Below are 12,908 nucleotides of genomic sequence, written 5' to 3' on the forward strand. Positions count from 1 at the left end.
AGAGAAATTAAAAAAAATTTTATCCTCTCACTTTTTCATACTCCTACTATTTTCTATCCTCTCATTTTTCCACCCCTCCAACCAAACGCACCCTAAATAAAAAGAATTCTTTTCTTCATGGTAGAGACGTAGAGTACAAAACAGAAAATGAATAACCAAAAACTGCATGACGTAAGGTTCCATGCAAAGTTGAACAAGGAAGAGAACAGGATTGATACAAATCGTTAATTTTGATTTCCACTCTAAAAAGAATCATTTTTCAATAAGCTTTGTTTCACTAATGCGATGGTAAAACAGAGCTAAAGCTATTAAAGATAACAGCTAAAAATGAAAATTTGCTCTGAGATAAAATTATGAGCTCAACAATGTCCTCAAAGAGGAAAACGTACAACAGGTATGGCCATTTACTTACATTGAAATTGAAAATCAATAGAGGCCCAAAAATTTCCACCAAAAAGCTCCAACTACTCCCCAGATGATAGTATTGATAACAGCCATTATGAATCCCACTTTGAAAACATCGGGAAGGTCTACATAACCAGCTGTTGAGTAAGAACAATAAAATTAAAAAAAAAAAATTAGACACCATGCAGCAACAGATCTTAAAAGGGGTAAGATCATAATATTAACTTCTGAAGGCTTTCCATAAAGAGATACTTCATTGTTAGTCCTTAAAATCAAGAACAGACAGATATAGACATCTTGAATTTCGTCTATGATAAATGCCCATGTTAAAATTCAAAACAAAATATTTTCTTTTTCATCACAATCAACAAACTGCTGAAAATTAAAACCGTCCAAAAGATGGAAGTCATAAGAAACAGAAACAATAGATCAGAAGAATAATTAGAGCTAAATCCCTTGTCATCTAAAAACAAGGACAAAAAGATAAATCAACAGAAAGTAATGCATGATATGTGTTAGAGTCGCACCTCCAAAGTATACAGCAGCCTGACCACTGCTATAATGTGTTAAGGCACCGAAAAGATTTGTATTGTATGCTAAAGCCAGAGCTGCTAACACGCCAGGAACCCCAGCAGCCAACTGCATAGCAAGGAATGCAGAGTACAAAGCTCCAACATGACCTGTTTGACTTGCAAAGAGGTAGTGGATGAGGAAGTAAGAAGCCTGAAGAACACCAAATGCAGCTGGCCAACTCAAAGAGAAAGACTGAAGCGATTTGGCGACACAATCAGACATCCAGGTCACAATACCAAGGTTTGTCAATTGGCCTGCCATACCCACTAGAACAGCAAACCAAGCCAAGGTATCCCATGCGGATTTTTCACTTAAGCAGTCATCCCAATCAAGGACTCCCAACAAAAGGAGAATGGATAAGCCTGTCATTGCAGTTACAACACTTGCTATACCAAGAGCATCACTGCAAATGGACAAAGAAAAGTGATTCAAAAACCTAATAGGGCAAAAACACATTAAAATAGAAACCACATGCTGAAGATATAATAAGTTTGCAACTTTCAGCTAACAATGATGAGAACATCCAATATATTGAGATGCAGGTACTACTAAAAGAACATAATGATTGCTTTTAAAAATATATTTGCATTCAAACGAAAGCTCTATTCCAGAAAAAATATAAACACACATGGATAAAATCTAGGACATATTTTCATGCAACACTGGTGAACTAGAACAAGATGAACTAGAACAAGATATAGGGATCAATCTCTATTATCGGAAGACTTATAATTATTTTTTGTAAATTTAGACATTGTTTAATTTTGATTTTTAGCTCTTTAATATACGGGTTTTAGGAGTTATATTAGTCAAAATAGAGTTCTAGTACATACCATATAGGTTAGGATTAGTTTAATAAGATTATTATTTAGAGAAAAAGAATTGTAGAGCCTATAAATTGGCCTACAAGTTGAAAACCAAGATAATTAATTCAGTTTTCAATCAATAAAATCTATAGAGTTTATTTTTTGGTGGATTTCAAAACCCTGTGGACTTGGGACTTTATCACTTCCACTGCATTAATTGGTTGGTCTCAGAAGAGGGAATTCTCTGGCGTAATGGCAACTGGCAGAAGAAAAATCCAGACAATCCTATACCAGAGGACCATTGTAAAACGCCTATTCCAAAGGTCAAATTTGATCTGTTCAAGGAAGATAACCAATTAACGGTTCAAGAAATCCTAACCGCTTTTTAAAGGTTACTGACAATTGGTTTTAGTTTGTCACTGACAAAACAAAACCCTAGTCATCAAAACCTAGGGTTGGAGAAAATTGGGCTTTTTGAGGGCCAAGCATTTGTTGCACATGGTCTTGAGCACATAAATATTATGGTGCAGCTTGCAGGAGCCAATGCAACACCATAATAAGTTTTAATCACAGGGCACTATCAGAAAGAAGGTTTATAACATAATTATGGATAGTGGTAGTAGTAAGAATTTTGTTAAGAAGAAGTTCGAGGAGCATTCTACGCCATATAAAAATGGTTGGGCCAGGAAAGGTGAAAATCAAGAATTAGAGGTAAGTGAAATCTGTGATGTGCCTATTTCTATTAGAAGAACATATAGAGATGTGATGGTTTGCAATGTAGTAGGCATAGAAATTGTTGGGTAAATCTTGGCAATTTGATTGATGCTTATAGAGGTAGTGCAGATTGCAGTTTTGAATCCGGGAATCAAGCTTTCCAAATAAAAATTGAGGGTAAGAACAAAAGGTGAGGGCTTTATGCAGTGGGTCTGACTTTTATGGGGAAGGACAAAAATTTTCATGTAGCTTTGGAAAGAGGAGAAGCCAAAGTTAGACAAGAAAGTTGAAGAACAAGATCAGACATCCTTGCAAGTTAAACAATTAGAAGTAGAAGAAATACTTTGGCAAGAAACTCATAAAGAAGTCACGGAGTATAAAGTGGAGAGTGATCACAAATTTATTAAAACAGTAGAACTTCGTTAAGTCTTATCACATATCTCATGAATTCAAAGATCAAGCTAGTGAGTTAGTTTCAATTCTGATGAATCCAACAAGTTGATTTTATTAGTGTGAGAAAATTTTATATTATTTCAGATAGTAATTTAGTCTATATTGTCAATCTATTAAAGAATGAGGAAAAGAAATTTGGGTTAAGAGATTCAAGATTTTCCATGTTAAAAGATTCAAGATTTTGATATATTTAAAATATCCCTTTACATGGCAAGGAAATCTCAATTTTGAATTCAACAAATCCCTAGTGATTTTTTTTTTTCAAGTGGAGAGGACTAATGTAGGAGTGTAGGACAAGATATAGGGCTCAATCTTTACCATGGGATGACTTTTTAATCATCCATTTACAATTTTTGAAATTATTTCACCAATTTTTTTTTCCATTTTTTGGGGTTTTATAAGGTCCTAAAATGATAACTTATACATTAGGGTTAATGATGCAAAAAGTAAAGTGTTGAATGAGAAACAAGATTAGATACTAAATGATTCTAGAATTATGGTCTAATTTTGACAAGGGGGGCTTTTTGGCACTTTTTAAAGGCTACTTTAGTTATTATTGAATCTAAGTACTTAGTTTCTTTACTTTAGAAAGTTGTTGGTTCGGTTTTAATAAAGTTTTACTAAAAATAGGGGTAGTTTGGTAATTTTTATATCTATGTTTTTTTTTAATACAAGATAGAATTTCTACTCTAGTTTAATCTAAAGTGTATATGTGTGTGAAGCTCCCTCCTCGAGACTTGAACCCCGGCCCTTGCCCCCCACACCCTACAAGCATTTATACTTGTGGAGTGACCATTGCACTAAGGGTGCACGGTGGTATTTTTTGGAATATGCTGTAGTAAGTTGTTCTAGACACCCAAGAGTATTATTTTATGTTTTGGGTCTTGTTCAATTGCAAAAAAAGTGTTAACAAATCAAGGGATACAAAAAAATAAATGGAGAATTCAACTCTCCCTGTAGTTTTTTTTTTTTTTTTAAATTGACTTTTGCTACTAATTATCAGCAGGGAAAAAAAGGAACAATTTGGTGATATATGCGTGTGAGATGGTAATTTAATAATAACTATCACAAAGTAAGGCATACTACATACCCAAAGACCCACAAAGAGACTGCAAGGAGCATTGTACCAACCATCACCCACTCATATCTTGTAACAGGACCCATATGCTCCAATTTCTTTGCAGCCATGGCAGGAGCATCTGGTGTGTCTTTGGTTTCAGGAGGATATAACTTGTATAAGACTAGAGGAGTAGCTAAAAGACAGGCAATTGCTGGTAAACTAGCAGCTTTAAACCAAGTAACCCAAGGGCTTGAAACTATCACCCCAAGCTCCTCAGCCAATTTGAGGCAGAGCAAGTTTTGAGCTGCAGCAGTTAGGAAAAGAGCACTAGAGTTACCAGCAGACTGTCAAAACATCACAAATGAGCATTGCATCAGTTGCCTAGGTATCACATGATGGCAAAATTAACAACATCGATCATGGAATAACATACAGTCATAAATTTAACAAGGACAGAGTACAATATCAATAGATGCTGAAAAGGAATTGTAGTTACCATCTAATGTCGCTAAAACATCTATTTGTCCTGGGAAAAAATGGAAAAGTATATCTAGTTATCAACATGAGGTACAGCAACAACAAAGCATTAGCACCAAAACTTTGGGGTAGTTATCAACATGAGATAAATCATAAAAATTAAAAGTCTCTAATAAAGAAACAAAACTCATTATCAATCCCCTGAACTAAAATCAACCCTATCTGCAGTTTTCTTTCAAGAAAATGAACACACCTTCCTTTTATTGCCCAAGCGCTATTACCTAGAATCATTTCTACTAGGCTCTGTAAAATAAATTCAAAACAAGCCATTCAACTAGTGCTGCATTTTCCTCTTCAAACCCATATATTATAATACTCTGAATGTCTTAAAAGATCATCAGAACAGATCCAAATGGGCCGATGATTTCTTCATACCCATGTGAAGGGGACATTTCAAGATGTTTTTAAGTAACAAAATCATAACAGATGATCCAGGTATCGATGAGGGATATATGTCCAACACAACAACCATTAGACATGTTCCTAGTACATTGAGGAAGACCATAGCTTTTGTTATAAAGTTGACCTTTTGAGACTACGAAAGGCCAATGGAAAAACTGCATTGAACAGAAACTCAAAAGGCAGTCACACATGAAGATATTCTAGTAAGTTTTCATTGACAAATGAAATAAAATAATAGCTGGTAAACATTCTCAAATGTGCAATTGGACTAACAACCATAGATAAGCAGATTTAATAATTAAAAAAGGGGTCTACATCAACTATATAAAAATCCCAATAGCATCACTAAACTTAATCAAAATTTTAAAATATAAACAATATAAAAATAAAAAAACACACAAAAACGAATATCAATGTTTCGAAATTATCATCATAATTAAAACTGAAAACCCAAACGAAATCAAATGTGCAACATAGCCAAACCTGAAATTGAGACTGAACAAGATAAGAACCGAGCTTTTTGGCAGATGGGTGGCCGGGTTTGCTGCCGGCAGAGAGCGAGAGCGACTGAATTATGGGCAAAAAGACGCCGCCGGCCCTGGCTGTGGTGCTGGGCATAGCCGGGGCGATGAGGGCTTCGCTTATGGTCAATCCGTAGGACAGTCCTAAGGTGCTGCGGCCCATCCACTTGACGAAATAAGTGGCGATCCTGTCGCCTAAGCCGGTCTTGACGAAGCCGCGGGCGAAGAAGAATGAGATGACTATGAGCCAGATGACTTCGTTGGTGAAGGCGGAGAAGGCGGTGGCGAAGGAGAGAGTTTTGGTGAGGACGGTCACTGTGAGGCCCAAGAAAGCCCACGCGCCGACGGGTAATGGGCTGAGGACGAGGCCCGCGATGGTGGACACGAAGATGGAGAGGAGTTGCCAGGCTTGTGGGGTCACTTCGGGGGGCTTGGGAATGAGGAATCGGACGATTAAGCCGATTGAGATTGAGAGAATTAGTGGGATTGGTTTGGCTGGTTGTGTAATTTGTGGAGATGGGGGAGGGTGGTTTGGGGAATTTGAGGATGAGGAGGAGTGGATTGGAGGGAGGAAACGGGGTTTGAAGAGGGAGGAGTTTGGGGTGGGTTTGATTGGAGAGAAGAGAAAGGAGGAGGAGGAGGAGAATCGGAGGGTGGGGATGGACGGTGAGGATTTGGAGATGGGGTGGTGGTGGTGGAAACGGTGGTGAATGAGAGAAGAGCGAGTAGGGAGAGAGAAGGAAGTGGAGAGAGAGGAAAGAGCAAAACTCTCCATTTTTTGTTGAGAGTTTTAGAAGTGAAGAAGAAAGTGTTTGGAGATGGAGAGTGCAGAGATTGGGTTCTTTAGTTTGTGTTCTGTTGCTTTTGATGTCGAAGTGTGTGAAGAAGTGAGAACGGAACTTCCAAAGTTCCAAAAGGCAAAGAGAAAAAAATGGTTTTGGGAGTTGGTTTGTGAGGAGGGAAATTTGTGGAGAATAGTACTTCTTTATGTTGACGTCTGTTTAATTGTTAACCAAAAGCTTTTTTGTCTTTTTTGTCTCTACTTACTCCCAAGCTCTTAATCGGCTCGCGTATTGGTCACATGGTAGAAGAGTTTTGCAAAGAGTAGACTAAAAAGAATAAGCGGCGGAGATTTTTAGTATCGTTATTTAATATTATGAAAATATTTTAAAAATGCTGTAGTAATATGTATTTTAGGGTTTAAATATTAAAATTTGTTATTTAAATAACTATACCAAACACTTTTGAATGAATTACACGTTCTTTATTAGTCCTTGACTTTTATCCATTGTTTTAAAATGATTAATATGCTTTCAAATGTTTCACAATAAAGTATGGGTGATAGGTTGTTATTGATTCTAATTTAAATATATAACTTAAATTATTATTTTGTCTACTCGTAACAACTAATAACAATTTATAATTTATACCTTGTTGTGAAGGTATTGTGAAAAAATTATAAATATAACACTTTTCCTTTTACTTTAACCCATGCAATTAATTCTTGCTCTGGTTTTTAAGATGAGATTATTAAAAGAAATCTCAAAGATTTTGATAGCAACAATCGAGAGAAGATTATTTAAATGTTTTGTTTGCTTCTATTATATTTGTTTTGAGATAGAAAAAAAAAAAAATCAAAGCAACCGTTAACAATAAAGAATTTTTTGACACAAACTTAAAAGTGTTAAGATTAAAATTAAACATTTGAGAGAATAAGGACATATTTGGTACAATGAATGTGGATTATGACAAGAATGGTAATATTTATTACCTTGAATAAAATGTATTATAATTGAATAACTAAACTTATTTATAAATTTGGTTATGAGTTGTAACATTAAGATCTTTTCTAAAAAATAAATATTAAGATCTATTTTAGGAAATATCTTACTCATACAATTATTTTTCTGAGAATTTTTTTTTTTTAATTTGAGAGAGAGATAAGTTACTTTTTATGATTTCTTTATTTTCATAATTGTTATGTGCATATGAAAATTTTGTTTATTTAGAAATATACTAATTTTAGAAATTATTACACTGACTAAGGAATAACTATTAATAATAAATGATCATTTTCTGTAATAAAAATGTAACCAAACTAAAAAATAACTAAATGCCTAAATCATATGAATAGTTATTATATTACAATGTCTTTTACAGTCTATCAAACATGCCCCAAGGATCATATTGAAATATGAGATAAAAGTTGAGGACCGATATATAATTAATCCTAATTTTTTTTTACAAGAAAATATAAGTTAATTATGCCTCCAATCACCAGTAGTCTCTTAGCTCAACTTGCACCTCATGGTGTTTTTAACAGAGATTTTTAATGTTCAAATCTCTTCATCTCTATTGTAACTATCAATTGAGGAAAAAAAACCATTCATAGCCCCTAATAAATAAAATCTCAAAGAATAATAATAGTATAATACCATAATAGGAGGTTTCAATTTTCACTCATTATTTTTTGAGACATGGAGTAAAGAAGGTGAATTGCTAATGTTTGAATATTTCTAATGAGTCAGATATTAATGGTCGTCACTAAGCAGAGATTGTCATTGACCCAGAGAAGACATTACGCATTTATTACGCTCATTGATGACCAAACGTAACGGATGGAGCAACGGTCACAGAATGAGCTGTAAACTTCAGACAAAGATTTCGTAACGCACTAGCTGTTGAGCATAAATATAGCACATCATTGCTCATTAATGAGGCAGACAACTATAAAAGAGAAGGTAATAGAAGTTAAAGGTACACACAAATACTCTACGAAATCACTCTCTACTCATTTTTCTCTCTAGAATCTTTCCCCCTTACTAACTTAAGCATCGAAGGCAGTTTGGCTGACGCCACACCGACGTGTTACTCTTCCACCCAGTCCATTTTGCAGGTTTTCCATCTACAGAGACAACCTCATTCACAGCATCGTCCATCCGCTCTCAACTGTTGATTTTTTACATCATCAGTTTGGCGCTGTTTGTGGGAACGCTAATCATTCAAGCCATCTTTCCCAGTGACAAAAGAGTTCTTCTAAGTACGAGATGGAAGTAGAAACTAGACCTTAGCCAAATGCTATGCAACAACAACAAATCCAAGCCCTTTTGGCCAATGTGGAAGAGCTGATTCGCCAGAATGAAGAACTACGAAAGGCAATGGAGTCTCAAAACACAAAATGTTGGTGAACATGTGAAAACCAAAATGAAGGAGAATCAAACTCTCAAGCCAATTGATGAGACAAAACTTCAGGAGAAGATTCCACTAGGGTGGAGAATGAGCTTTCTAACATGAGAAACGAGATGGACGAACTAAAAAGTGCTATAAAGGACAAAGGCGAAGAGAATCTGGATGGGATGTTTTGAAAGACGGACTCGCCGTTCACTAATGAAGTGCTGAATCGTCCCCTCCCATCAAAATTCCATCTCCCATAGTTGGAGTCATATGACGATTCTAAGGATCCTTTGGATCACATCGAATCGTTTAACACGCTGATGTTGTTGTAGATGACCCTAGACGAAGTGATGTGTAAGGCATTCCCAACAACACTGAAAGGAGCGGCCAGAGTATGGTTCAGCAAAATACCCCCAGGAACTATTGCAGACATTGAACAACTTAGCAAGGGTTTTGTTTGTCATTTCATTAGAGGGCAAAGACACAAAAAACCAACTGGCCATCTTCTCAACATTCAGCAAGCAGAAGAAGGATCAATAAGACAATACGTCACTCAGTTCAATAAGGAGCTACTACAGGTAGATGAAGTTGAAGATCAAGTTATCTTAACAACCTTCCAAGCAAGATTGCTGCTAGGGGATTTCTTCTTCTCAATCACTAAAAGTCCACCAAAAACAGTCGCGGAGTTGCTCCGCAAAGCTTAGAAGTAATGAATGTAGAAGATGCAGTGCTCACAAAGAAAATGAAAGAAAAAAGGAAGAGAGATGAAGGAACAAACAACAATCGTGAGAAGAAGAAAGAAACACGAAGTGTTGGGCAGACCACAAGGAAAAGAAGGAATTCCCGATAGGAAACCCATGTTCACTAACTTCACACCTTTGATAATGCTAATTGAGTCAGTCCTTATGCAGATAAGAAATGATCCTTCCCTGCAATGGCCAAAGCCAATTAGCACTCCAGTAGAAAGAAGGGATAAGGGCAAGTACTACAAGTTCCACCAAGACCATGGGCATCGCACCGATGAGTGTAGACATTTGAAAGACCAGGTGGAGACTTTAATCCGACAAGGGAAGTTACAAAAATACGTCAGAAAGACGGATCCCTATAAATACCAACGAAATGACGACTAGGACAGAAATTCAGAGGTAGGGGATAGCAAACAATCTGCAAGAGAAATAAGAACGATCTCGGGAGGACTAACAGCAGGCAGAACGTTGAAGTCCCTAAAAAAGGCACAGGGAAGAAAAATAAACAGCATCCATTCGAGGCTCCCTCCAATGAAGATGTAGAAGAATGGCAAGCTTAATATTGTCTTCTTAGAGAGAGATGGTCACGGCATCAGGCAACCCCAGGACAATCCACTAGTAATCATGCTCAGAGTAGAGGAGTTTAACATCCACTAGGTGCTCATTGACAATGGAAGCTCAGCAGATATCATCTACTTGTCCGCGTTTTAGCAAATGAAGCTAGATAAGAAGAGGATTAGGCCTTTCACCTCGCCTCTGGTAAGCTTCACAAGGGATAGAATCGTCTCTAAAGGCATCGTCCCTCCAACTATAATTGCAAGAATTTATCTAGCACAGGTCACCAAGGAAATTGATTTCCTTATAGTTGATTGCCTTTCAACATACAATATCATCTTGGGAAGACCTGCACTCAACAGACTAATAGCAGCAATGTCACCATACTACTTGAAGGTGAAGTTTCCAATAGCCCATGAGGTAGGATAAATCAGAGGAGACCAAGTTCTAGCAAGAGAGTGTTATCAAGATGCCTTAGCATCTGGAGAGAACCACACATGGGTGATCAATGAACCTAAGCCCGTTCCCGAACCATCAGAAACACCACAAGAAGTTGAGATCATTTCAGGAGATTCGACGAAGGTATTAAAGATTGGAACAGCACTCCCAACTTTAGAGAAAGAGAAAATGATCTCCTTCTTAAGGGCAAACCAAGATGTTTTTGCCTGAAAACACGAAGATATGCCCGAAATTGATAGGAAGATCATACAGCATCGTCTCAATGTCAACCTTGAATGCAAACCTATACAATAGAAGCGGAGAATATTTTCACCAGAACACAATAAAGTTGTAACTGAAGAAGTAGAGAAGCTACTAGAAGCTAATTTCATCAGGGAAGTCTTCTATCCAGATTGGCTAGCAAACGTGGTAATAGTAAAGAAAAGAAATGGAAAATGGAGAATGTGTGTTGACATTACAAACATGAACTAGGCCTGCTCATAAGATAGCTTCCCCTTGCCAAGGATTGATCAACTGGTAGACTCAATTACTGGAAACAAGCTCTTGAGTTTCATGGACGCATTTTTAGGATACAACTAGATTCTTATGGATAAAGACAATCAAGAGAAGACATAGTTCGTTACTAGCCAAGGGTTGTACTGCTACAAAGTTATGCCCTTTAGATTGAAGAATGCAAAAGCCACCTACCAAAGATTGGTGAACCGTATGTTCTCTCACCAGATTAGAAGGAATGTGGAGGTTTATGTAGACAATATGCTGGTGAAAAGTAAGGACGAAGCCAACCACTTGGACGATCTAAAAGAAACCTTCAGCACACTACGTAAGTACAATACGAAATTAAACCCTGCAAAGTATGTTTTTTCTGTTGTTTCAGGAAAATTCTTGGGATTCATGGTGTCCCAACGAGATATAGAGGCAAATCCAGATAAAGTAAAGGCAATAATCGAGGTTAAGTCACCAAAAACAATGAAGGAGGTGCAGAGCTTGATAGGAAAGGTTGCAGCCCTAAACAGATTCGTCTCTAGGGCAACAGACAAGTGCATGCCATTTTTCAAGGTATTGAAAAAAGCTTTTCAGTGGACTGACGAGTGCGAGGAAGCCCTTGCCAAGTTAAAGGAGTACTTGATGAAGCCACCTCTATTAAGCCCCTCGATAATGGGAGAGAAGCTGTATCTCTACCTAGTAATATCTAACACTGCAGTAAGTTCGGCACTGATTAAAGAAGAAGGGAACGTCCAGAAGCCAGTTTATTATAACAGCTAGGCATTCCAAGGAACAGAGGCAAGTTACCCAAGGATGGAAAAGATAGCTTTCACATTATTGGTTGCCTCCAAAAAGCTCTGTCCTTATTTCCAAGCACACCTCTTCGTTATCATGACAGACCAACCCATAAGAAAGACGATGAACAAGATAGATGCAGCAGGACGACTCATTCAATGGGCAATGAAATTGGGCCAATTTGACATTGAATATCGGCCCCGAGCAGCAATCAAAGCCCAGGTACTAGCATACTTCATTGCAAAATTCACTTACCCCTATAAGGAAGAAGAACCTCCTATGGAAACATGGACGGTCCAGACAGATGGGCCTGCCACAAAGAAAGTAGGAGGAGTAGGAGTAGTGCTCATATCTCCAGAAAAAGAAGTATTGAAGTATGCAATCAGATTACAGTTCCCAACAATGAGTAACGAGGTAGAATACAAAGCATTGCTAATAGGGCTAAGCCTAGCAAAAGCTCTAGGAGCAAAGAATCTTATCGTCCAAGCTGATTCTCAGCTAATAATTGGACAAGTAAAAGGAGATTACAAAGCCAAAGAAGATAAAAGAATAAGACGAGTGGATGACTCCCATCGTCTGTTACTTGAAAGAATGATGACTCTTTGAAGATAAGATGGAAGCAAGGAAGATATAGATCAGAGCAGCTCGCTTCATCATTATCGACGACATGCTGCACAGATGAAGATAGTCACTCCTATATCTAAGATGCGCTAGCTCAGAAGAAGCAAACTATGTGCTCCATGAGATACATGAGGGAATCCGCGAAAATCACGCCGAGGCAAGATCCTTAGTGGGAAAGGTGCTCGAAGCAGGATATTACTAGCCAACCCTACAGAAAAATGCATACGACATCGTCAGAGCATGCGACAAGTGTCAACACTTTGCAAATATCCAGACGAGACTAGGAGAGACGATGACGCCCATATCCTCACCATGGCCCTTCACCCAATGAGGAATCAATATTATGGGTCCATTCCCTTTAGGGAAAAAGCAACTCAAATTTCTAATCATTGCAATTGATTACTTCGCAAAATGGGTGGAAGCAGAATTAGTGATGATGATAACAAAGGCTAAAGTCACAAGCTTTGTGTGGAAAAACATCATCTGTAGGTTTGGAGTCCCACATGTCATAATATCAAACAATGGAAAATAGTTTGACAACCTTAAGTTTCAAAAATTTTGCCAAGACCTCACTACTCTTCTCCAAGACACCCTTAGGCCAACT

General features: G+C 37.3%; 2 protein-coding genes across 2 annotated transcripts; one reads left to right on the forward strand and one right to left on the reverse strand.

Moving 5' to 3' along the window:
- Positions 1-211: 211 nt before the first annotated feature.
- LOC142643842 (dicarboxylate transporter 2.1, chloroplastic-like) lies at positions 212-6,470 on the reverse strand. Its single transcript, XM_075818562.1, has 4 exons — positions 5,434-6,470; positions 4,042-4,355; positions 933-1,381; positions 212-542 (listed from the first exon to the last, which is right to left on the reverse strand). The coding sequence occupies exons 1-4, from the start codon at positions 6,244-6,246 to the stop codon at positions 427-429; spliced, it is 1,692 nt and encodes a 563-aa protein (XP_075674677.1). The 5' UTR covers positions 6,247-6,470; the 3' UTR covers positions 212-426.
- A 5,309-nt stretch (positions 6,471-11,779) lies between these two features.
- LOC142644087 (uncharacterized) lies at positions 11,780-12,289 on the forward strand. Its single transcript, XM_075818765.1, has one exon. It carries the CDS (start codon positions 11,780-11,782, stop codon positions 12,287-12,289), a length of 510 nt encoding a protein of 169 aa, XP_075674880.1.
- The last annotated feature ends 619 nt before the right edge of the window (positions 12,290-12,908 follow it).

The sequence above is a fragment of the Castanea sativa genome, chromosome 7, assembly GCF_040712315.1.
Source record: "Castanea sativa cultivar Marrone di Chiusa Pesio chromosome 7, ASM4071231v1".
Taxonomy (NCBI): Eukaryota; Viridiplantae; Streptophyta; class Magnoliopsida; order Fagales; family Fagaceae; genus Castanea; species Castanea sativa.

Bases quoted from the DNA above. Each gene is read 5' to 3' on its own strand.
- LOC142643842 (XM_075818562.1), bottom strand. From the start codon at position 6,246: ATGGAGAGTTTTGCTCTTTCCTCTCTCTCCACTTCCTTCTCTCTCCCT. The intron at 1,382-4,041 runs GTATGTAGTATG...GTCCATTTGCAG, and splicing joins GTCTCTTTGTGGGTCTTTGG to TGATGCTCTTGGTATAGCAA. The intron at 543-932 runs GTGCGACTCTAA...CTTACTCAACAG, and splicing joins GGCTGCTGTATACTTTGGAG to CTGGTTATGTAGACCTTCCC.
- LOC142644087 (XM_075818765.1), top strand. From the start codon at position 11,780: ATGACAGACCAACCCATAAGAAAGACGATGAACAAGATAGATGCAGCA.